Raw genomic sequence first — 27049 nt, forward strand, 5'->3', positions numbered from 1 at the left:
TAATGCATGCTACTTATTTCAAGATACAAAGAATTTGTAAAAACAAAGACACTATCTCTATTTCACACCCTGATCAGGCATTATCCAGAGTGACTGATCAATTCTGATACACAATAAATTATATAATTCTTAAAACATTTCATATATAACAACTGTGATGAATATTGAAATGTATTTAACCCAAAATGTAATTCTTTACCATGATTTGAGGATATTGTCAATATTTGATAATTGTGCAAGAACTAGTGTGTATTCAGGATGATGGTTATTTACATATTGTTCAAGTTTTGGTTATGGTTATGTTGAGAATGAGCATCATATTTTTGTTTGTTTGTTGTTTAACGACGCACTCAGCAATATTCCAGCTATATGACGGCGGTCTGTAAATAATCGAGTATGGACCAGACAATCCAGTGATTAATATCTTGAGCATCGATCCAAGCATTTGGGATCGATGACATGCATCAACCAAGTCAGCGAGCCTGACCACCCGATCCCGTTAGTCGCCTTTTACGACAAGCACAGTCACCCTTTACGGCAAGCATGGGTTGCTGAAGACCTATTCTACCCCGGAATCTTCACGGGTCAGAACACCGTTAGGACATTATGGATGACAATCATTCAGTATCCTAGAAAAGGAACTGGTCTGAATCCCTGTTTGTGTGTATTTATATTATTTAATGTCATGTTCACACAAGTATTTGTGAAGCATACTTGGGATGTATGTTTAAATATGTAATGAACTCCAGGTGTCCAGCTACCTGATATTTGCATTTAAATGTATGTTGTTTCATGCATAAGTAATACTTGTCACTGCACATGTGATTTGTAAAATGAAATATATATTATTAAGTGTTATGTCCTATAGGCATGTGGTTTCTGGAGCAATGAAAAAATTATTTCTTCTTACTAAGTAACAGTCATGGTGTCAACAGGTAATTTTGTTGATTAAAGCTTTGAACTTATGACATATTTAAGTCTTTGGATGGCATTTAGGAGTGATACACATAAGGAATTGAATTTAAGGATGGTGGTGTTCCTTATAATTAAGAAGTTGACATCCATAAATTCTCTTCCTTGTGAGATATTTGTTGTACTTAATTTACATGTTTAGTTGTTAACAGTAATAATTATTGGATTCATGACAAGTCTTTTGAACAAGATCATATATGAAGTTTAATTTGTTTTGTATATGTTATCAATGCAAGTTAATTGATGGGAAGTACTGCAGACCTTGTCTTCGGATACTTTTACCATCGCAGGTTTCCTTTTTCTGGACCATGGATCAGATTGATTTGCAATAACCATGGCAGTTACAGGTGCTCATTTTATCTTGGATCCTCTCAATGCTTTCAACTGTTCTCACACCCCAGTACCTAAATACTGGCAGTTTATTAAGTCCAATTTTCTGGAAGTGTGACCAGGGATTTTTATATAAATTTAGAATTCCAAACTAAGTGCCCTTGGCAAACAAATTGGGGAAAAAACTAATAACATAATTTCCTTACATGGGCAAGAAACTAATAACATAATTTCCTTACATTCTGCATTATTTTAGGATGGCATAGGTATGTTAATACTTTTGAAGAGGGGCAGTTTACTGACATCTGCTACAGATTTGGGGCTGAATATCAACCTCTGAGCAGGTCTAGATTTATCCCTGATAACATGCCCAACCCCATGTTCCAGATGCCCAAATAAAACATATGTTATGATTCATACATTATATAAGAAAAACCAATGTAGCGGTGAGGGGAAATAATATATTGCTTTGATTTTATCAACTATTTTTTAATGTTTATTTATTAAAAAGACCCACTAACTCTTTCAGGTTATATTGGTTCTACTTAGAGCACCAGACAAAAAACGTGGGCAATGTAACGGACTGTTGACATTGTGTTCACATTCGAAGGGTCGTAACTGCGATTGATTGTAGATCGTTGCAGCTGACGTTGTAATGTGAATCAAAGTGGATAAAGACACTTCTATAGTGTTTTACATACTCAGTCGTTTCCGACACAAATATCACACAGGTATGAGATGTATTTCACAAATAAATGGAATGATGGGTACCGAATACAACAATATGGTTTTAACTGAAGGAATGTATTTAATAATTTTGGCTGTATATTATTTCACCAGTCTTTTCCAGTAAGGCAGCAGGCTTTCGTCTTTACTTTTTAAGAATTATGCTTAGTTCTGAGTGAAGTCTGGATAATAGACAGTGTTTGTATGCTACAGAATACAGCTGATATAGAACACCAACGTTTCTTGTGTATTTTCCAATATTGTTCAAAAAGGTTTATCAGTCGGCTGACAACAACACTCCACCAAAGTATGAAGCAGGAGTTTGATAAATATGTTCTGAGACATATATGTCCACCCATACCTCCTCCCCCTTGTCCAGATGGGTGACAGTTATAGCAGAAGCGTCACCGTCATCAATATCCGCGTCTGTTTTCACGTACCCGGCTGCCAGGTTCACCCCTCCTGATTTCATGATATAGACGTACATGTTCGTGTTTGTTTCCCCCAATTCTAGCTGCGTCCAGAACACGAAGGTTCCAGAGACTGGTGCTGTGAACTTCCCTGTGGTGGTGTTGTAGCCAGAGCCAGCGTTGTAGTTAGTATGACTAAATGTCACGGGAGTGCCAAGAGGCGAATCAAGTGGGTAGTACACATGGAAAGCCACATTTCTTGTCTTTGATGCTGAAATGAATGGGAAAACATCAAGACCAGATATCAGAGTACATATACGTTATTGTTTATGCGAGTAAATAGAAAACTGTGTTTTCTATATTATAGTGAACTTGTAATATTATATCTGAAATGTCACTGACAGGGTTCCTCGTTGAGTGTCTTTTAGATGACTCCTGTATGTTTGAGTTTCAAGAAAGTACTAAAGTTGAAGTCAAAGTCAAGGTCAAAAGAGGTTTATAATACAAAAGGCCTCCGGCTCATATACAAGAGAGAGTTACGCATATAGATACAATCATAAATGATACACATTGGGATATACACGTTGTTTGGTTAATTCATTTCTCTTTGCTAATGCATGCTTAATATAGAGGGTTGATTATTTTACTCAATTGATTGGTTGATAGTTTACTAGCGTCCCAGATAGGCAATCTAATTTGAACACAACAATACTAGTCAACTAACGAAATTATATACACATCCAGGTCAGAAAGGTCATCATAAAGAACGAGGTACATTTAATTAATTAATTGCAGTAAACATAATAACACTTCCAAATTTGGCATACTTTTCTTGAAAATAGAATGACGCGAACATTTCTATGAAATATATGAAGTGAAGACAACGGACTATCAACAGACTACCACAGACAGAAAAATGAAATATAGGGGCGACCATGCTGCGTTAGGATAAAATCTTTTGACATTTCTTTTGGCGTATTTTGTAGCGAAAAAACTTGCGTCATAAGGAGTGAGTGAGTGAGTGAGTATGGTTTTACGCCGCTTTTAGCAATATTCCAGCAATATCGCGGCGGGGAACACCAGAAATGGGCTTCACACATTGTACCCATGTCGGGAATCGAACCCGGGTTTTCGGCGTGACGAGAGAACGCTTTAACCACTAGGCTACCCGACCGCCCCGCGTCATAAGGAACGCCGCTGTATGTCATTATGCATTTTTAAATGAAACGAATTCAACAGCCATCAATACGGTCATGTCAAATGGGACTGTCTCCATTCTCTCTCAAGTCGTTGTTCTCTTGAAAATCTACACATGTATATCTGCATTGCAAGTGATGGTGTTCTTATGATAGTTGGGGCGTTCGGGTAGCCTAGTGGTTAAAGCGTTCGCTCGTCACGCCGAAGACCCGGGTTCGAATCCCGACATGGGTACAATGTGTGAAGCCCATTTCTGGTGTCCCCCGCCGTGATATTGCTGGAATATTGCTAAAAGCGGCGTAAAAACCATACTCACTCACTCACTCTTATGATAGTTAGGGTTTCATTGAAGCATTTCATTGAAACTACAGTTATGACGGTAAGAAACAGAGAAGTGCAAAATAAATTAGTATAACAATAACCCCTCCCTCCCCCTCACTAACATAAACATACATGTCAAAAGACATTATTCTGTATGAAGAGTGTGCACTTTCAGGATAGTTACACGTACACACGTACTCTCTCTCTCTCTCTCTCTCTCTCTCTCTCTCTCTCTCTCTCTCTCTCTCTCTCTCTCTCTCTCTCTCTCTCTCTCTCTCTCTCTCTCTCTCTCTCTCTCTCTCTCTCTCTCTGTGTTACTGCTAAGACATGCGCAGTCAAGGATATGAAATACACGTATATGTGCTAACATCCAGTATGCTAAGTCTTAACTTACCAAGCACCGTCAGCAACTGCTTGTTGTCAAGGGATTGGTTCTGTACTTGAGAGAGGTCACTTCCTAAAGTTGTGACTTCAGTGCTCATCATGCTGAGGTTCTTCTGTATCATATGAAGACCTGCAGAAGTTGCGTTCATGTCTTTCTCAAGCCTTTCCAGTTGTTTTGATGTACTCTGTGCCAGCGCCATTGTTGATTGGAGTTCGACTTTCATTTGGCTGTTGGTGTTACTGTTTCCCTGTTTTATGTCATTCAGTTCTGCTTTCACCATGGCGAGATCATTTAATGATAACCGCAGTTCTGTTTTCAAGGATGCCACTTCGGCTGCCTGAACCGTGTTCGTCTGTACGTCAGTCTGAAGACTGGCAACAGTCTGTTCAAGGAGAGTGACGTGATTTAAAAGGCTGGTAAGATCGGCACTCCCGTCCGGCTTTGTCATAGGAAGGATTAGACTAGAGAGAGGCCCACTTAGCAAAATGCAAAGAAATAGAACTCCCACAAACATTATGCCTAAATGTTGAACAAGTTTCGTCAGTCTTCCCTTTTCAATCCTTTTATCTGTATTATCTAGATCACGTGACCAATGAAATTTGAATCTGACTTCCTGACAAGACACTCCTACATGCACACTGCTTATGTTTCACATCTGATGTCTAAATAAATATAACTAAATGCGCAGTTGCATGGATGGATAACCTATCTCTCTATGGTTTGCTTCAATAAAGGTGGCACCATAAGGACTTTGTGTAGCCATTGAAGCACTTGGTGAGCGTACGACAATGCGGGTGGTTAAAGATGTGAAACCAGGGACGGACTGATGTAACCGACTTAAAACAACTGAAGAATTTCTGACGGAAGTATATGTTTGAAAGACTATGTTTTGCTCTCATTAATGTTCCTAATATCGGTAACTATATATGTACGTAATAATTTTACATTAACATAATAAAATGCCTTCATCAAATCGATTTTATTTTATTTACTTTGTCATCATAGTTGAGTGATTGTATTTGTATTTCAATTTTCGTGTATTAACATATTCTATGTCACCTAGAAAGTTTGAAGACAGATCGGAGGAACGTTATACCACAGAAATAACTCATGTATAATATATGACTGTGAGTACTGACGCAGAAGCATTATTCTGGTCACACTTTCTACCGTGCGTATCTGCCTGACCTGTAGTCAAGGACCAGCCTGTAGGTCCCGTGACCAAATCATGGAAACAAAGGTTTGAAAGTGTTTTTGAGTTTCCTGATGTATACTGAACAATTTTGACTTGGGCTGCCCGGTTGAAAATCCCGGGCATTTTGGGGAAGGGTCAACAAAGGTCAAACAGGGGTCAAAATTCAACGTTGTGTCGATATGCATATCAAATTACTTGTCCAGTCATAAGGAACCTAGAAATATATAGTTTGTTATACTTCCGACCTTAAATGGGGGAGCTATGGACAAACACGTTGAAAGGTCAACGCACTTTTGGCAGTCCCAGAAATTCACAAACACAGTTAACATTGTCCGATAGTCATGATTTGTTTTCAATAATATGTTTTCTGACATGACAAATTCAACCAAGCAACTTTTAAAAGTAAAAAGGGTTACCTTGACCTTGAAAATCGAAAATGGTTGCCAAAAGGGCTGCACGAAGAATTGTCATGCTTCAGCAAAGTCATTGGAAACAGGATCCTTGGCCAATAACGCAGCATATTTCAAAATCCATTCTCCAGAAATGCTTACTTGCCAATACGGTATTCACAGCCAGCACTGCCTCAACATCTGAGTGATGCCAGAGCAAACTGCTCTGTAGAATCGGACACAGATTCAGATACTAGTGATTGTGACAGTGATTCCGACTCTGCGTCTGATGGGTATGACACAGAGTAGGATGATGAACTGTGCACTAAAGTAAGGTTAGAAAAGCATTACTGGACAATGAATTCTGAAATATGCTGCGTTATTGGCCAATGATCCTGTGACTTTGCTGAAGCATTACAATTCTTCGTGCAGCCAACCATTTTCGATTTTCAAGGTCAAGGTAACCCTTTTTACTTTTAAAAGTTGCTTGGTTGAATTTGTCATGTCAGAAAACATATTATTAGACGCTAAAATCATGACTATCGGACAATGTTAACTGTGTTTGTGAAATCCACCGACTGCCAAAAGTGCGTTGACCTTTCAACGTTTTTGGCCATAGCTCCCCCATTTAAGGTCGGAAGTATAACAAACTATATATTTCTAGGTTCCTTATGACTGGACGAGTAATTTGATATGCATATCGACACAATTTTGAATTTTGACCCCTGTTTGACCTTTGTTGACCCTTCCCCAAAATGCCCGGGATTTTCAACCGGGCAGCCCAAGTCAAAATTGTTCAGTATACATCAGGAAACTCAAAAACACTTTCAAACCTTTGTTTCCATGATTTGGTCACAGGACCTACAGGTTGGTCTTCTAATACTGGCCTTGATTTGTTTTTACAACTGTGTAAAGTAGCTTTGGATAGTTCTTAAGTTTCACCACGGCGTGTCATTGTCATGTAGGACGACGCAAAGCGATGCAGGAATACAGTAATACACACAGAACCAGACATATGGCAGGCTGCCGTGAATAACTGGAATAATAATGACTGTGGCACAAAGGAACATCCACTTTCATCTAAATTATGATTAATATTCCGTTATATAAATGCCATATTGGGTTAACCCCCTATGTCATGGTGGTATTTGTGTGACTGGTTGCATGTGATCAGATTACAAGGCGTGGTTGAAAATCTCTGAACCCAACTAGAAAGGATGTGTAGTACACCCTTAACAGCTTGCATGTATTAAGTACAATATTGGCCATGCGTTTGACTCAGACCGCCGTCATATAGATGGAATATTGCTGAGCGCGGCATTAAACAACCAACCAACCAACCAACCGACACGTAGCATTTGAACCAAAGACAAATCAGGCAGCACCGTGACAATGCATTTTCTGCTGGTGACAAACTGGCTACTGCTCTGCCATCAAGTATATCTAACTGAAGGGGTCAACAGCCATCCATGCGGACATGGTGTCAATTTTAAGGGATAATGCTCCTTCCTTTGCCACTGTTAAGAGTGGACAGCGAAGGGCAGGAGAGAGCCTGGAAGACCTTCAACTGACACCATTATGGAAAATGTTGATTATAATTACATGCTATGGTTATGGCTGAGAGAGTTGAGAACATTCTAAGGAATGAATTGGTCCTGACGAAGGTTTCAGCATGCTGGGTTCCTGATACCGGGTCCACCTCGTTTTGAAGCAGACCCAGCTTATTTTGTTGGTGGAGTTGTAGCCATGGATGAGTCTTGGGTTCTCACTGTTAGCTAAAGACTTTCATTATTCAATTTGTCACCCTGTCCAATCATTGGACTAAACCCATGTCTCTTCTCTTTACAACAACATAACCAACGATTTCACATGTTATATGGAGATAAGCATGCTGTGTTTGCAATGTAGAGCTATGTTACCTGTTACATGTTGATATAGTTTCTGAAATAACCCATTGTGCGCATCTGTTCGAAATTGATTCAGTCAAATCTACAACTAACACATCTCTACACTGAAAACATAGTAATTCCGCTCTCACTCACTCAAAAACTCAATTCTTCAATCAATCACTTACTTTCCGTTGAAGTGAGCTTATGGTGTGTTCTTCATCTGTAAAATCTTGACAAGAATGAACCCAACTTCGATTTAGAAACAGTATCTGAATTTAAAAATTAACACCATGGCACCCACATGAAAATGTTATTTTTTTCCATTATTCAGACATTTCTGCCTATCATCATAAATTTGATGGAAGTATGTGGTATGGACAATGACATGTAAGAATTATATTTATTATATTCGATTCTTAATATATACTGAACCGCAAAAGAAACGTCACCGTGGATAGATATATGAGAAACCTTACTTGTTCAAAAACTTACAACATACTTTGAGACATATTAAAAAGATGAAACTTGGCAAAACTGATCATCAAGGTTGAAATTAAAGTGTCAAATGTTCTTGAAGTGAAACACAACACTAGTCTCTGAGAAAATGGCATCCCAAGTCAGTATCTCGTGCGTCCGCCATGTGCATTGATGACTGTCGTGCAACGTCGATACATGGAATGGATGAGGCGGTTGATGAAGGCCATAGGCACTTGAGCCCCCACTCTGAGGAACGCCTGACGCAATTCAGCTGCAGCTGCGTCTTTGAATCTCGTCCCACTGGTGCTCTATGGGATTTAAATCGGGACTGAGGGCAGGCCACTGCATGGTTCTGATGCAATTCTGCTGTAGAAAGTCTCTTGTTGCTCTCGCAGTGTAGGCACGGGCGTTATCATGCTGAAACTCGTGATTGCGGCGACGTGCCAAATGAGGTATGGTGTGTGGTCTCAAGACTTGATCTAGTTATACGATTTCCATCACTATTTTGCCGCATTGTCTTATTATTCTATGACCTCTAACATTTCATTCAAAATGTGTTTTTATTTTATAGCTGGTTTATTAGTAATATCATGCTTTACTCCTTTTATCTTTGTCTGTCTGACTTTGTATTCTGCAGAATGCAGCTGGTATTTGTAAACGTGAGCCTACATTATTCAGTAAGTCCGTCGACTGACACTCTAGCAAAGTATCCAGCAGAAAACGTAATGAATACGTCGTGATTCAGTTGTATCATCCATGCCTCCTCTCCCTTGTCCAGATGGATAACAGTTACAGAAGAAACATCAGCTTCATCAATATCTGAGTTTGTTTTCACGTACCTGGACTAACATCTAGTCTCTGAAATGAACATATCGTACAAAAAAACCCCAGTTGTTCAGTTATCTTAATAAAAATATAATAAAAGGGAGCCCAGTGACTCTCTTCATTTTCAGACTAACATCTAGTCTCTAAAATAAACATATCGCACAGAAAAAAACTGTTGTTCAGTTATCTAAATAAAGATATAATAAAAGGGAGCCCAGTGACTCTCTTCACACCAAACATTATAGACTTGCATGGACTGTATTTGATATATATTTGTATCAGGGTCTGTAAGACCGACTATCATGTACCCGGCTACCATGATAACTGTTGAGTGAGTGCGTTAGAAATTCCTTTGATGTGCTGTTCTGGCAATGTATGACGTGCCTTTGCGGCACGTTCCATAGTCGAACTATACAGGTATTCGAGTCTTACGTTCTTCCGAAAATTCACAACAGCTCCTATATCCGTCCTCAGAAAATGTATACCTTTAGCGCGTCGCTAAACAAGTGAATGAGCGCCATAATGGCGACTCATCCTGAAAGGCTTGTGACGTCAGTAACATCAGAAATGGGTGAGTGAGAAACAATTTAACTGAAGGGTAAACCTGCCTTCGATGGACAGGTGGACACTAGTCCATGACAGATTTTATAGAAAACTAGTATTAGTGCATTAAACTATTATTAGAAAGTACAATATAAAACCGGATCATAGATCGCTAACAACCAGAAATACATCACCATACTAGGTATACATGGGGACCTACAGTAACCTTGCTACCTGCATGTTACCCCAGCAGGATTTACTTCAATTTTAGCAATTTAGCCAAAATTAACATGACAAATATTCTGCGTTTGAAACAATGGTAGATCTACATATTCTTTGAATGACATGTACTTACGATACCCTCCCGGGAGACAATTATTTTGCTCTACTTCAACCCCCATAGAGGGCACAGCCTCGAGTAATCACAGTCAATAATAATATACTACCAATATATTAACTAACACTTTCAACATAAAAAGTATCAATGAATTCTGAAAAAAATAAAAAGCCAAGGCCTTCTCTTGGCTGTCCAAAACGTCCTCTGCAGGTGCTTTGATGTCATCATTCGAGTCGAGCCAGAGCTCTCTTTATGTTTGGGAACAGGTGTAAGTCAGACTGAGGCAGGTGAAGAGAACAGGACGGTTGATGAAGGACTTGGAAGTACCTTTGCACATCATATCTCATGATTAACTCACTCATAAATGCCAGGGTAGAATAAGTCTTCAGCAAACCCATGCTTGTCGTAAAAGGTGACTAACGGGATCGGGTGGTCAGGCTCGCTGACTTGGTTGATGCATGTCATCGATCCCAATTGCATGGATCGATGTTCATGATATCAATCACTGGATTGTCTGGTCCAGGCTCGATTATTTACAGACCGCCGTCATAAAGCTGGAACATTGCTGAGTGCGGCGTAAAACAACAAACCAACCAACATAAACGCCAGACGATTTTACTTGTTCTTGGTCAAAGTATTTTCATAGTTATAGACATGGTTAAACGCAAATTATAAATATTTCACCATATGTATATCTACAAACAAGGAGAAAACGATAGTATGAGCAAAGGTCCATGTCCTTGGGCAGCACAATCAACCAGATTACACACTGTAAGCCACTGGAAACTATGAAACGGAAATCAAGATTTATTGATGACGATGGATGACCTTAACATGTGCGCTGTTCCTACTGGATTTCTGGTATGTCAATCAATCTATTCTTGTCGACAAAGTGTGTGTATTTTGTTAATTTGTTGTGATCCATAGGTTGATTGAATGGATTGATTTCGCTGAAAACATTGTTCCTTAGAACACTAGATGTAACATCGTGACCCCTTTAACGGTTCAATGGACCATCAAAATCACACATGCCCACGAAATGTAATTGCTAGTCTTGACTGATGTTGTTGTTATTTTTCAGCTTTTAAATACAGCAGTGAAACAATACACATATGTTCCAAGTAAATTTGGGAACGATTTCCATCTCTACGCTCACAAATATAAGCATGTTTCATTGAACTCTTGTTTTAAGGTCTCTGAGAACAATCAGCCTTAAGTCTCTATAATACAGGATGGCTGATGCTGGATCCGGGAGTTGTTGGCAAGGGCGAAGGCCGGGGAAAGAACTGAGGACAATTGCACAAGAACTTGCTAAATTGCTCAGTGGCAACTTGTTAGTGCTTTGGTTGACTATTTCAAAAGTACAGTTCTCTTGGTGTCTGAAGCACTGTACCTCAAAAGACACACATATATTTTATGAATTGTAGCTCTGCATGAAAATAAACATAATTTGCACACGATGAAAATCGATCTCTAAACCAGCAATTTCTTCTGCCAGTTTACAATGCACTAATTGTATCAGATCTATATTTTTTATACGTCACCCACACGGTACTTTACTTTGTCATCCACACTACACTTTTACTTCAAAAGACAATCATCTTACATTATAGAATATAACAGATATACAAAATAGTTCAATACAGAAATTCTTTGTATATAGTATTTACATTGTGTGTTTATTTATTGTAAAAATATTGTTTGGTTGCTTCAGACTGTGAAGCACGGTGTCCCATGTTTCTTTTGTATACATTGGACAGCGACTGTACACGATGATGTACTGAGGGTCTTCAGGGTAAAATTTAACATCATGTTCTAACAATCTGAAGCATAATAAATACACATGATTATGATTAAGATTACGACCGAAATTAGATGATTTGGGTCAATTCCAGCCTTCACTGCCCGATTTGCTGTACGTGTGTATATCGAGTGAGCTTCATGGTGCTGTTCGGATGGACCCTCCACATACTGACTGCCCTTCACAAGTAGGAAATAAAGGGCTTCATCACTGTTGATTTTAAAAACACAAGAACTTGCCATACTTACTTCTTTCTGCAAGTGTATTCCAACCAGTTTCAAAATAGAGAGCATCTCGGTGAACATTTCAGGTAACTTTACGAGCTGCTTCGAGCTGGAGTTTTTCAAGTTTCTCCTTTAATTCTAATGAGAAACCAGCCATACCTCACAAGCATAATCAAGGTGAGGACATATGAAAATGCTACAGGTTAGAGTCGTTTTATTTAACATATACTTTACTTTTCGCATGAAATTAATTCTTTTTGCAGTTGGTGTTATAAAATTATTAATATGCATTGACCATTAGAATATTACATATATATTATTTCTTTAGAATCAAATCAGATTGGTTCAGAGTAGATAATATCTCTTCTGTTTTGTCTGAATTGTAGGAGAGGAGCGAAGTATTACACCACTCGTTTACATAATCACAATTTCTGTGTTGTCCGCAAACAATCTTGTTACACAGTCAAGACGATCCACAAAAATATTTATACACATGCGATTGTCCATTTAAATAGATCAACGCCTGTCTTTTCTCACCTGGTGTGCACAGTTCATGCATGTCACAGGTGCGGCTTGAACGTGTGGATTACAGCAATCCTTCATAACGTCGAAACTTCACCTGGGACAATTTGACATTTTTAGTAAATATTCATATAGTCATATGTAGTCATGTCAAAAAGATAGTCAGACCTACAAAAAAAAGTATATTTATGTCTGCTTATTGCACCCAAAAGTCTCAAAGTTCTAAAATGAGTTGACATGACAATCATAGCACATAATGAGAGTCAAGGTAGTACTTAATTATAAACTAATTCTTTTTTCCTATTTTTAAGAATACTATCTCAGGTGGGTCTTTTGCTTCTATACTGAGTCAAATTAAAAACTTCACATTTTTAAAAGTATTCCCATATATGATATACAACGGTGAGTGAGTGAATTAATATTTAACGTCACATCGGCAATATTTCAGCCATATCGTGACGAGAAGGACATTAATAATACATATATGTAGAATGAATAAAAACCTGTCAACGATGGACAGTAAAATAACTAGATTTATCACAGATTATGTTTAAAACTAGTAGATAGCCATACAAATATAACATCATATGTAACAATACAAGATAAAAATGAGCTAGTGATCACCAGCCACTGAAGAGTGATCACCATGCTAGGGTCCATAGGGACTTACAGTACTTTTGCTAACTGCATGGACCCCAGCCGGATTTACATCATCCCTCAGCTGTTGGCGATTATTGGTAAAGCTAGCAAATATTAAAACAACACATATACTACGATTAAAAGAGTGGTACAAATAAATATACTTTGAAAGACGTGGTCTTACATACCCTCTCAACGGACAAATGTATCAGAGAAGGTAATTTTTAATCATTTATGTCCAAAGAAGGATTTTGATTAACGGTGGTAACCATAATTTGTTCCAAGCACCTACGGTATTCGGTAATAACATCAACAGTTTAAATCCCAAGCACGAGAATCTGATGGCACACAAGTTCAGTAGCGTGTATGGCCACCATGTGCGTTGACAACTGCCACACAACGCCTCCGCATGGACCTTGTGATGCTTGTGAACACATGATTGGGAAGACGACGCCATTGTTGCTGCAAAATGGTGCCAAGATCTTGCAAATTCTGTACTTGGTTCTGAAGAGTGCGCCGACTTCTGCCAAGAGCATCCCAGACGTGTTCGATGAGATTGAGGTCGGGAGACCTTGACGGCCAGTCCATGACGTTGTCTCTCGCATTCTGAAGGAAAGTCCTTGTCAAAATTGCTGTGTGGGGTCTGGCATTGTCGTGTTGGAAGATCAAACCGGGTCCATGTGCTGCCGATAAAGGCAGAAGTTCTGGTGCCAGTACCTGGTCGCGGTAAGCAGCAGCGTTGAGGTTGCCACGGATGACAAGAATCCTGGAACGTGCATTGCCACAGAAAGCACCCCACACCATGACACTTCCGCCTCGAGATATGTCAACTTCCTGAACATAACACTGGGCGTAACGTTCATGACGGCGCCTCCACACCCCGCCCTACCATCAGCAAATCAAAGATTAAATCGGGATTCATTACTGAAGACGACTTGATTCCAATTCCTCTGAGTCCATCGTAAGTGTCGCTGTGCCCACAATTGACGTTGACGTCTGTGTAATTGAGTCAGAATCGGCCCGCAGTATGGCCGTCGTGCCTGAAGGTGAGCAGTTCTCAGACGGTTTCGAACAGTTTGCGCACTCAGTCTACCCCTAAACAGTTCATGTCTGGTTGATGTAGCCGTCAAAAATCGGTTACGGAGGTGACGTAAGACATGAAGGCGATCAGCGGTGGTACCCGTTTGCTGTAGACGCGTCTGTAAATCATAAACAGTCCGTCGACTACAACCCATCGTCCTTGCAACTTCAGCTACGGACGTTCCCGTCTGCAATATGCCGATGGCACGTTCACGTTGCACATTTGAAAGGCGTGGCATGACAAATGGCCGTAAAAACTTTTGTTTTCTTGTGTTTTTCTTTTTTGTTAATGACTGCTAACATGTATGGCTGAAAACACGTGCGGTATTATGGCCACGTGACCAGTTGCACGTGAAAAACCCATTTGCCACTATAGTGCTGTGCACATGATTTTGATCGATTCACCGGGACAAAAACGGATGTTATCTGAAGACAATACGTGGCCATTACTGTTTAAATACACAATGATAACTGGTCAAAATGTTAAAATTTTAGGATTGTGAAGTTTTTAATTTGGTTCAGTATATTTCGACCTATTTTGACCCAACCTCATGGTCATCGGAAGACAATTTTCAGTCAGTTAGTTTTGAATGATTTCAATAAACGCCAACAAAAGGGATTGGTTGATAAGGCTCGCTAATACAAGTCAATGCTGCGAGCGAAAACGTGTACAAGGAACAACGAATATAACGAACTACAATTGCATCATGCCACGAAGGGGGTGGTCGGGTAGCCAATGTGTGAAGCCCATTTCTGGTGTCCCCCGCCGTGATTTTGCTGGAATATTGCTAAAAGCCGCGTAAAACCACTCATGCCACGAATAAGGAAAATTCCCCGACACCCATATTCGGTCAAAAATATCTAAAAGTGTCTCAAGACACGATTCATGCAAATGCTTCAATAACTGATACTGCATATACTCAATGCCTGCTGCAGTATCACGAGCTTGCTCAAGAGCAGTATGTAGTTCGTGTAATGAAAATACCTCGTTGTATTTAGAATCTTCATCGCTATGAGAATCAAAATATACTTTTTTCTGATATCCTTGAACATATAACTCAGGGACATGATCTGACGATGACGTAGGTGTGGGTTGAGGAAGATTTTGTCTGGTTGAGGTAGAGTTACTTTGCATTTGAAAATGAAATGGTTTTTTGGTACTTTAGTTTTAAAATTTCTGACTGCTTTTGCCATTCAGGGCAAGACTTGGACGAGGAAACATGATTGCCACCACAGTTTGCACATTTCACGTCAATCAGAATGTCAACAAGCTCTGTCTCCAACAATGCCCCGACACGAGTTAGGTGTCCTGTGAGCGGACACAACAATCTCAACATTAGCAAATGTAGTCACAGATAAAAGAATTAGAGATTGTAGTCTTCGGTCACACTCCACAAGAAGGGAGCCAGTCCGAAGACGAGTAACATTTCTAACTTCCCCACAAATTCCAGACATAGTTTCAGAGACAGCAAAGGGATTTAGTTTTATTGGTCCATGATCAGAAGCCTCAATCAACAGGAACCGAGACTAGGAATCTATATTTAGTCGCCTCATGCGATAAGCAACACATTCTACCCCATCCACACGGGGGAAGAGTGATTAGCGCCACCCGGCACTTGCCACATGGAGGTTGCTCTTCATGAGTGCGACACACAGCTCATGAGATTGATTTTAGCATGAACATCCCAGCACCTCTGTTCTGTAATGGCTTTGATGATTCATAATGGCTTTTTCGATTCATACCCCATGCAAAAATTGACTTTTATGCAATTCCCATGCATTTCACTACCCAAGAATGGGTATAAAAACATGTGCGTTAACGGGATTCCATATGCATTGTTTAGCATCGTGCTGACAACAACCATTCAGAAAATCAACAAAATTACGCAATTATTCAACATCATGAAATGCCACGCCTGTCCGAAAATGAGCGTCTGCGAGCTATTGGTATGCTTGAAGCAGGATCGAGTCAACGTGATGTTGCAAGACAATTTAACGTCCACAGAAACACCATTTGGTGTTTATGGCAACGTTGGCAACTGACGAATGCAGTCAGAGACCATCCTCGGAGTGGCAGGCCACGCGTAACCAATTATCGACAAGACAACTGGAACAACACACCTACGAAATCGATTCCAGTCAGCAACAGTGACTGCAAGAAGTATCCCTGGCCTTCGACGAACATCTTCACAAACCGTACGTCGCCGCCCATTTTGACAGGAAACCAGTGGTGCAGACAGCGTCTATGCTGGACGGCCATGCAGTGGGGACAAGTTCTATTCACTGACGAGTCTCGTTTTCACCTCAGCCACAGCGATGGACAGATTCGAGTTTATCGACGTCGAGGTGAACGTTACGTCAATCATTGTGTATTGGAAGAAGATCGGTTCGGTGGCGGCAGCGTTAGGGTATGGAATGGGATTACAGCAAGACAGAGGACCCGTTTGATAGTGGTAGAGGGAAATCTCAATGGACAGTTCCACCGAGACGAGATCATCGGCCCTGTTGTTTTACCGTTTTTGCTTCGTCATGGCCCAGGCATTACCTTTCAACATGACAACGCCCGGCCTCATATTGCTCGACTTGTTATATAGCACATGTGGAATGAGATGGACACTCCAGGAACTTCGAAACATGCTCCAGCAGATATGGACAGATATCCCACAGGACTTTGTGCGACGCCTGGTCCATTCCATGAGACGAAGATGTGTTGCTTGCATCGCAACCAGAGGTGGACACACGCTATTGATTTGTAAATTTACATTTTGGCATGTTCATGTTTTTTATGAAATGACGCATTTTCTGAAGTGAGTATGGCAGATTAAACCATTTGAACACTTACAGGAGTGTTTTATCTGTTGCAAACCGAAATTGTTTCAGATTTGGTAAAAAACATACTTTTGCATTAGATCTTATTCAATGTCACAGGAACTTTTGTTGTTCAGTTTATTAAGGTAAATAGCTGTCTGACACTTACTAAACTACAAACCAGAACAACGAGACTCATATCTCTAAAGGACACATGTGGCTTATCAATTAGTAACTTCCTGTTCAGAGTTGTGTTCCTTGTTCATACCATGATCTGCTTTCGTAGTATTGAATCCCATATTCTCCAGATAATGATCTGACTGCACCATATCCGTCCTCGTGGGCTTCACTAAAGTGTTCAGTTTGTATGACCTACATCACGTTTGGCTTACATCCAAACTTAAGACTGCGATTAACAGTAATAGGGTGACGTTAGTAGTTGTGGCCCGTACTACAGGACCGCTCCTCGCTTCTCATTGGTCGTTGGGGTCACGTGACCTCTGATCCCGTCACTGTTTCCGGCGCATCCAAGATGGCGGCACATCCGTTTCCGGTGGCGTGCGCATCTCCAAGAGGGCGTCACATCCGTTTCCGGGGAGGAGGGGGGGACAAACCCACAGAAGTGCTCGTAAAAGGTGAACAAGATCGACATTGAAAGAAACGCGTATAAAATCTATTTTTGTTCTTTTTTTCTAAACATAGACGTGGTGGGGGGGGTGGTGTCGGGAGGGAGGAAAAGGTGGGTTCTTTGTTTGGGTTTGAGGGTCGTCAAAGCATGAGGATGAAAAGCGTTCTTTCGGGAGAGATGGGTGGCCCTGAAAAGGGCCATTGGAAAACAAACTGGAAACTGGAAATGGCAGGAAACGGTAGGGACACTGGAACACTGGAAAAACTGGGAAAGGATTGGAAACTGGAAAAAACAGTGGAACAGCATGCCCCATGCGTTAGTCACTTTGCTCAGATGATCTATCTTCTTCATCCTCTACGTCCATCTCATCCTCGGACTGAAGGTGTCGTCGGTGCTTTGAAGAGTGTTTTCTTGAGGGGCTTCTGTCCCGTTTTCTTTTCCCTAGACGTGGTGTGATGCCCTTAAAGAGTTGTGTGATGCATTCTTTTAGCTCGAGAACATCGACATGCATGGCTTCTAAGAGATGAAGCACTTGTGTCACTGGTGTCACTGGTGTCACTGGTGTTAAGGGCGTCGACGTGGACGGTGCTGCTAATGTTTTCTTTCAACTAGATTCTGGGCAATCTGCAGTGAAATGACCCACGACTTGACAGTTGTAACAGGGGCCCTGGGGAGTCTTCTGCTTATCTTGTCTGGTTATCTCCGGACAGACATAGTAACGGTGACCTTGAGCGTGGCACTCGGTACATGTCACTTCAGGACAGAGCAGGTAACTGTGACTGTCGGTCTGGCACTTCATATGACTGTATCGAGGTGGCATGGTTGGTTTCATAGAATGCAGTGCGTGAGTGGCTTCGCTCTTGTTTTTTTTTATAGGAGAGACACTGACACCCTGCTCCCTGATTGGTTACCCAGGTAGTGCCCCTGATTGGTTCGTTCCGGTGCCTGGCCTGCACCTCGGTTTTCCAAAACGGACCAACCCCTGTGTTTCTTTTCCATAGGAAATGGATTTTACCATGGGAGAGAAAGCACAACCCCGGTTCGACCATCCAGCATGACCCGAGTGCGGTCTCTGATTGGCCGAAAACCCAAGCCTCTGATTGGTCAGATTTCGATCCGGTTTTTATCTGGGTGTGCATTTCGATCCTGTTTTGTTTTTTCTTCATCCTACAGACAACATAACACTACTATTTGTTCAACTTTTTTTTTAATCCCCTGCTCACATGAACTTACACAACAAAACAAAAGTCACAGGATTAGGGGCGTCCCTGTGATTTTTGTGAACACGAGGGTGACCACGAGGGTGACCACGAGGGTATGAACGTCTGTACACTTTGAAAAAAAGAAACTTTGTCACTTTGGGGTGAACAAGACACTCGACTCTTCTCTTCCGTGCTTCTTGGGACACTAAACGTCTGTATTTTTTCGTTCACTTCTCCATCAGGACAAAACACACACAAGTATGCGCAGGGGACTCTTTTCAGGGTTTGTCTGTGGCTTCCCATTGGCAGAGTGTCACACCGCAGCAATAACAGATAACACGGTCACCTCGTCCTTGATACAAATAGCCAGCCATGGCCATGTCATAAGGGGTCTGGGTCATCTGTTTAGGTCACGTTTGAAAAGACCTCAGACGTTCTTGAAATGAATCATAGTTAGGATGAGAAGGATGACATAAGGTGTAAGAAGGAAAAGGTCCCTCCAGAATGTCACTGAGTCGGCATGTGTCGTCCATAAAGAGTGTACGTTTTCTCGCTTCTTCTCTCACCTTTTCAGACACCCACTCGGTATCGGGGACATCTCGGGAGGATGACATGGCATTCATAGACCGTCTTTGTCCCATGATGACTGTGACTCACTGAAAGAAGGTCTGGGGGGTTCGCCTGCTTTTATGAAAGTCTCCTCCCCCTTCAACAGAAGGTCATGACCTCATCATCATCATCATAATCCTCATCATCATCCACCTCATCACGTGACGTCATCCTGTGTTTGGCCTGACACACGGCATGACACACGGTGGTAGTGGTGGTGTGTACTGGAATGACTGACACCAGGCAGCTGATCTTTCAAGCATGGCCTTTCTCTTTTATCTATTTTTTTATTCTTTACTTTTTCCTTAACTTTTACAACGAGCACAGACAGACAACGTAGACGACATCTCAACTCAACCTCTACCCTCGGTTCGCCACTCTATTGGAGTTGAGATCAATCAATCACTGATTAATAATGAACAACAACAACCAGATACATAGGAAATACGAAAAGACAATGGAGGAGGGAGTGCTTTGCATGTCCCTACAACAACAACAACGTTAACCCGTAAACGTTTCCTCTTCCATCTTCAAGCTCTACTATCTTCAAGCTCTTCGAGTGAAGATGGGGTCACCATAAGATGTGGTCCTCCATCATACTGTCCCAAACAGGTCCCAAACGTGTGAGAGGTCCATCATTAAACAAGTACAGTCTATGGTCTCCCTGAAACAGACATGACACATCACTTGACCACTGTTGCAGCTTATGTATCTTAACATGTTGTTGTGTCGGCAGGCACTACATTCACGTTGTAGGGGAGTGAGTTGAGCTTCTCCATAAGGATCCTGGTCAACGTTGTCATCATCATCATCGTTGCAAACCATGGGCATACCTGAGGAGAAGACATGAAAATCTTCCGGTGACGCTGGTGACCAAGAAGCATCAAGCAGGGTGGATGTGTCCAGATCCATGGAAGGGAGAGTTGCCAGTTTGAGCGCTTCATGATCATCACTGTCACCGGTCGTCATCATCACAGGCGCATTCGGTGAATAGGTTCGCTCCCGAGGGGTTTGTTCCCACCACTGTTCTAACACTGACTCGGCTGAACTGACATCAGGGGTCCTGTCAATCCTGTCAATCCAACAAGAAAAGAATAATATGAATAGTCATATTCATCATCATCAACATCATCATGAACATCATCATCATGGCATACACATCCCAAAGAATAGTATGGTACTTACAGCTGTTCTTGATGAGAGATCTTCAGAGACAATTTCTTCTGTGGTCGTCTTTTTGCAAGTGTTGCAGGTTTCAAAAAGGATGTCCCTTTCGTTTCGGAGTCTGCTGCTGCTGCTGTTGCTGTGGTGGTGACTGGCGCTGTTGTGAGGGTGGTGGTGTTGGCTGTTGCTACTGTGGTTGTTGTTGATGCTGCTGCTGCTGCTGCTGGTTTACTTGTTTTTTTTCCTTCTGGGTCTTCTTTATCGTCTTCTTTGGTGCTACTTTCTTGGGTTCAGTCAGTTTCCTCATCTTTGAACGTATCTTGGCGTCGTCGGCCTTCATCTTTGCACACAACATGTCGTACACTTCACCCCACAGTTCAGCAGTCATGTCACCTTTCTCATCTCCACTGCTTCCTTTACCACCCATGTTGCTCCGTGTCTTGGCATTCATCCGTTTCGACATGATGTTGTCCGGATTTTCTGTTCGTTGTTTCTTTCCAAGTCTTCACGGATGTGTGTCAACAATTGATGGTACTCTCTCCAAACACATGTTTCTTCCAGATAAAACGCCAACAGCCAACACAATGTGAGGAACATCAATCAGAGGAACGATGTTGTTACTTGGTCCGTTCAGCGATGGCAACATTGAAATGAGAATGAGGGGTTTGGAATTCTTCCTTATTGGTATAGGTCACTTCCACCATGTGTTGGTTGACAACGGTAACATACTCGTTGGTATTGCGTTCATCCCTCCACAAGGTAAAGTACTGTACAGGATCATTCATATAGATGTTCTGACTGTAGTCTAACTGTTGTCCAAACTTGCCCCAGAGCGAATTCAGTTGCATCTTGGCAATCGTGCGACGTCCTGGTTTTTTTTCGATGCGGTCCTTGTCCAACCCAATGCCTTCTTTGTCATAGATCTCCTGGATGTAAGCGTCGTGATCCGTACATCCCTCGGGGTATCCCCTGGCTTTGACCTTCTCCTTGAAATGATGATCGATATAAGTGTCAAAGAGTCCTTCTTGCTGGGTGTCGGGGTCATGCTGTGCAGAGGTGTCGAAATGCCAAACGTCGTAGATCTGAAGCACCTGGTAGTCATACTTCTTCACGGCTTCCTGGAGTTCAACGGTTGCGTACATGCCCACCCATGACCTCTCTTCGTCCGTTTGGTTGCAGGGGGAGTCTGACCGGGTATCGGCACACGTACGGCACAAAGGACAGAGCAGTTTGCCACCTGATCTGTAGGGCAGTAGCAGATGGTAGAGTCGTTTCGGGGGTAGGACACGACATTGGATCAGTCCTTTCAGTTCAAACAACATGTCCACAGGGGGTTGATGGAGAAGGGTCGGGTGTCCCGTGGGATACGCTCCGGTCTTACAAATGTAAGGATAAAGGGAACAAATATGGATGTACTTGATGGTTACACCATCTTGGGCTTGGTAGCATAATCGCGTGGCATTGGTGCATCCTCCATAGAAGGCGTCGCGAGGGTTGAGCGGTCCAGGGACGTGGATACAGTGGGGTCCCTGCAAGAAAGCACGCAGAGCGGAGTCCTCCTGTTGCATTTTTGTAAACTTGTGCTCCCACAGGGTGATGATCCGTTTCACCTCAGGGTGTTGACTCAAGAGACTCAGGCGGTAGCGGGTGTCGGTATAACGTGCTCTCAACGACGTGCCCAGGACCGGATGAGGTTCTCCATGTTGGGTTTTGTAACATGTCTGGCACCCATGCCAGAAACAGCCCAGGAATTCGTAGATGGTGCCTGTCGCTGGATCGTAGCCATCCACACTGTACCGATGTTGACCCTCTCCACACGTGAACTCTTTTTCACCTCCATCCCTGGCGTGCTGGAGGTGCAGATTGGGGTCCGTCTCCATCAGATAATTGAACCAGTGCATACAGGCCAGGGAATAGTTTCTCTTGGGTTGGTAGCCTTGAGGTGGAAGAATGGCTATGGTATTGGGTTTCAGGTTGTGTTTTCGGAAGGATTTCATGGTGAACGCAGCAGCTGTTATCATCTCTACAAAGGGATCCATGCGAACCGAGCTGATGGCGTTCTGTCGGAAGTCAGCGCATCCTCGACTCAAAATGTCCACATCGCTCTGGCAGTAGGCTAAAAGTTCTCCTTGTAAGTCAAACAAGGCTCCTTCTTGCACTTTTGAGGTATGCCACTGGAGGAGGGCTGTACGTTCTGCGGGACACATGCCATCGGGATCGTACATGACGGCTGGTGGATAGGGACCTCTGTAGGTCTGGTTGGCTTCGGTATTGAAAAAGTGCAGAAAATACACTTTCTTCAGTTCTTTCAGACCAAAGCTCTTTGGAAATGCTTTCAGTGGGAAGGGTATGAAATTTAAGCTGTCTTTGAAACACAAGCGTCCCAGGGTCACCTGTAAAATTTGTTGTCCATTTCGAATCTTGCTGGGGAGTTACACCAGAAGGGGGTACAGGCCCTTCAGGATCAAGTGCATATCATAGGATCGTGCATTATGTGCCATCACATAAATGCAGTCCTCCTTCTGGACTGTAGTGGTGGTGGTGTTCTTGTTCTTTGTCTTTTCCTTCCCCTTTTCCTCCTCCAAGGGGGTGGGCGCGTCCACTTCCATGACATCTTCCCCCTCCACCTCTTCCTCCTGCTGGGGTGATGAATGTCAGTGACGTTTTGAAGAGTGGTTTCTTGAGGGGGTTCCATCCCGTTTTCTTTCCAGGGTGTGCTGTTGTCCCCTTGCTTGTGCTGTCTTCCTCTTCCTCTTGGTTCTTCTTCTTGGGTATTTCAGCCAGCGTGGTCAACCACACACACCCATCATGTCGCGTGGTGGGGCCTCGAAACACGATCTCACGGCTGGGACCATACCTTTCTTCTCGCCATGGACAGTGTTCGCACAAGTCCTTGCTCACTTCACTGATACATCGTCCACATCCTAACTGCACCACACACAAATTTGGAATGTGCTCTCCTGTGTCTTGCATGTATTCAAAATCATAGAACACATATTTGACGTTGTCTCATATGTGATGTTGTTCCTCTTCCTCCTCCTCCTCTTCCTCTTGGGCTTCACACAGAGGCGTCATGGGGTCATGGGTTCTCGACACACTAAGCAGGGCTGTTCTTCATCTGCGCACTCGTGATGAGCGATGGGGGTCTCCAAGACGCGGACCAGCTGAAAACAGGTCGGGCATTTGTGACTCGATTGACAGGCGCTGGTTTTTCCCTCTGACGGTGACTGGAGATGTTGGGTGTAACACTGTTGATTTGGAAACCAACGTGGACATGTCAAGCAAGGAATCCCGGCTCTTCCTTGGGTACGCAATAGCTAGAGTGGAGGCAGCGGTGACAGCGGTATTGCTTGGCGCAGGGGTGTTTAACGAGTTTTTCGTAAAGGGTGGTAGCAGTGTTCACAGTAATGGCTCGAGGCTTAAAAAGCTGGCATGGAAGTGATGACATCGTAGTGCTGATCATGATGGTATAAATGTAGGACGGTGGCGTTGGGTGGAGCCTCATCACACTTGTACAACAGTCTCTGGTCCACCTCTTGACTGTAGACTTTCAGTTGTTAATTTAGGTGGGCCAGGGCGCGTCCCACGCGTGCTAGGTCGTCCAGGCCTTGACAGGGACCTTCAGGCAGGCCAAGGCGTCGAAACAAGTCCCGTGCCCGTATGCCTTGAACGTCAACTCGATCTGTTCTCGTCAGTGTCTTTCGCTGGGTTTCCCATTTTGGGGTCAGAGGGTTGGGTTTCTGGGCATAATGCTGTGCCACCACCAGGGCCCGTGCCAAACAGGATTGATCTTCGTTCTTGATCCGTACAATGCCCCTTTTGCGTGTTAAAAAGGTTTCAAATCCAATCACGTTTTTCAGATGGTGACCTCCACTGCCTGATCCTAGCCTGTCGGGATCTGCTACGTGTACTAAAGTCACAACCATGGTGGCATCGACGTTCAGCTCTTTGTTGGGCTGTTGGACTTTTTCCACAGCATGTAAAATATTTAGCCCATGGAGATCTTCAAAGCTACGAAAGGGAATCCGTATGGGAGTGTTCAAAGCCGGATGATCGATACCTAGACCAATACAATCTCCCTTCTGGCCTGACATCTGTTGATAAAAGTCATCGATCACTCTGTCAAACAAAACCGGCAGTTCCATGGGAACGCGGTCCGGTGTCCAAGTAGTCTGGGTTGAAAGTCAAACGATAGGTATGGTTAGCAGTTCTTAATCGTCTGGAGCGTGTGGTGTCTTTCCTCTCCAAATGATATGGCGTACTTTGGTTGTCCGTCATGATAGCGATGCGTGTCTGATGAACGTCTGTACTATAAGATTGACTGAACGTCTGATTTATAGACAACCCTTCCCCAAAACAGGATTGAAATCTGACCAATCAGAAGCCTGGGTTGTCGACCAATCAGAAGACAGCACCCGAGCAGAGTTGTGCTTTCTCTCCCATGGTAAAATCCATTTCCTATGGAAAAGAAACACAAGGGTCGGGTCATTTTAGAAAACTGAGGTGCAGGTCAGGCACCGGAATGGACCAATCAGCGTGCTGTGTTTTGGACCCATCAGGAAGCAGCGATTTTCGATCCGGTTCTTCTCCTATAAAACAAGAGAACAACCACTCGAGTGGGTCGGTGTCACTTGTGATAAAAAAGAAATCATCATCATCGCATCAAGAATGGCTGAGACAAAGAAGAGTTGTACGACGACACGTGACGGAGACGTGGTGACGGACAGTGCAGATACTCGTGGATGTTGGAGTAAGAGTACGGATGCTGATGATGGTCTGTTTCCAATGTGGCGTGCGGCTGAGACGATGGGCGTCCCACGACAATCCTTGGGAAGAACACCACAAGTGTCCCCACACTGTGACTACCTCAAACTAACCGGTCTGGTAAAACACAAGAAGAAGCTACAGCTACACTATCTTTGCGAGGAGAATGTGAATCAGAGGAACACGAATGGCGTAGCATGACCGGCTGCCTAGGAGGGCGTTTCCCGTTTCCTTTGTTCCTGTTCAAGTTCCAATTCAAGTTCCTGTTACCAACAAGTTTCTTTTCTTTGTTGGACCCACAAGTGGTGCCACGTAGGGCACCCAGATGACATACCCAGATGGCATACCCAGATGGTATATCCAGCAACAAGATTGGACATTATGTTTCTTCTTTGACAGCAGCAGAAAAGTTTTTCTTCCCCAAAACGGTCCTTTTCAGGGCAACCCATCTCACCCACAAGACAATTTTCATCCTTTGCTTTGCCAACCCAAACAACAACAATCCAAAACAAAGAACCCACACCCTCTCCCTAGACCTCTTGGAGGCACACGCCTACGCGCGACACCACAATTGTACGTCTCAAAATAAAATATATATATATATATATATATATATAAATACACCTATGACATCACGTGTGCATAGAGACACGCAGTACATAACGTGTGCATGAAAACACGTGTGACAGTACGCCTGTAGACCTACACGAGTTTCAACACCTCAGTATAAATAATAATAATAATAATAATCCTATGGATCAACGTCATCATCATATGAATCAACGTCTGTTTGAAGACACACACATGACACCACGTTTGCATGAAGACACGGGTGAAACACTACGTATGTCTATCGATCTTTCTCTATCCATCTAAATACTAAATAAATGTTTGTAGTCACACACACACATGACACCACGTTTTGCATAAAGACACGCGTGAAACACCACGTGTTCCTGGCAACATGACGTACATCACGTATGCATGGAATAACAATCCTATGGATCAACGTAAACGTCTGTTTGAAGACACACACATGACACCACGATTTGCATGGGGAGACACAATGTACATCACGTAGGCATTCCCACATCAAGTTCATGCCTACCTATGACGGTCCACCTTTAGCATTCAGACGAAGCGTCTACCTAGAAAATACCAAGACTACCCAAGAAAAAAACCCGGATCAAAATCTGACCAATCAGAAGCCTGGGTTTGGGACCAATCAGAGGCCGCGCTCGGACCATGCTGGGCTCTGATTGGTCGAACCGGGGTTTCCATTTCCTATGGAAAAAAACATAGGGGTCGGGTCATTTTGGAAAACCGAGGTGCAGGCCAGGCACCGGAACGAACCAATCGGAGCCGCTGCCTGGGAAACAGGGTGTCAGTGCCTCTCCTATAAAACAAGAGCGAAGCCACTCACCCTGCATTCTATGAAATCAACATGGAAAACTGGGATCTGGAGTTCGTCTCAGTGGTGCACCCTTTGTCCCTGTGCAAAAGGTGCCCCTCAGACTTGGAGAAGAAAGAAGCAGTACCAGCATTGCAATCGCTACCTCCAAGGCAATGCGACAGGTGCAAAGGGTGCCTGCCTGTATATGCCTTTGGCACA

The 27049-nt window shown here is 42.8% G+C and overlaps 2 protein-coding genes and 1 pseudogene across 2 annotated transcripts; all 3 read right to left on the reverse strand.

The window, feature by feature from the left end:
* Window positions 1-2305: 2305 nt before the first annotated feature.
* On the reverse strand, window positions 2306-4855 carry LOC139448950 (caprin-2-like). Its single transcript, XM_071230457.1, has 2 exons — window positions 4351-4855; window positions 2306-2709 (listed from the first exon to the last, which is right to left on the reverse strand). Exons 1-2 carry the CDS (start codon window positions 4853-4855, stop codon window positions 2306-2308), a joined length of 909 nt encoding a protein of 302 aa, XP_071086558.1.
* A 15225-nt stretch (window positions 4856-20080) lies between these two features.
* On the reverse strand, window positions 20081-21136 carry LOC139448951 (uncharacterized; annotated as a pseudogene).
* Window positions 21137-21290: 154 nt separating this feature from the next.
* LOC139448952 (uncharacterized) lies at window positions 21291-22898 on the reverse strand. Its single transcript, XM_071230458.1, has one exon. It carries the CDS (start codon window positions 22896-22898, stop codon window positions 21291-21293), a length of 1608 nt encoding a protein of 535 aa, XP_071086559.1.
* Between the last annotated feature and the right edge of the window lie 4151 nt (window positions 22899-27049).

This window comes from Haliotis cracherodii, unplaced genomic scaffold (assembly GCF_022045235.1).
Source record: "Haliotis cracherodii isolate W230 unplaced genomic scaffold, xgHalCrac1.p SCAF_7, whole genome shotgun sequence".
Classification (NCBI taxonomy): Eukaryota; Metazoa; Mollusca; class Gastropoda; order Lepetellida; family Haliotidae; genus Haliotis; species Haliotis cracherodii.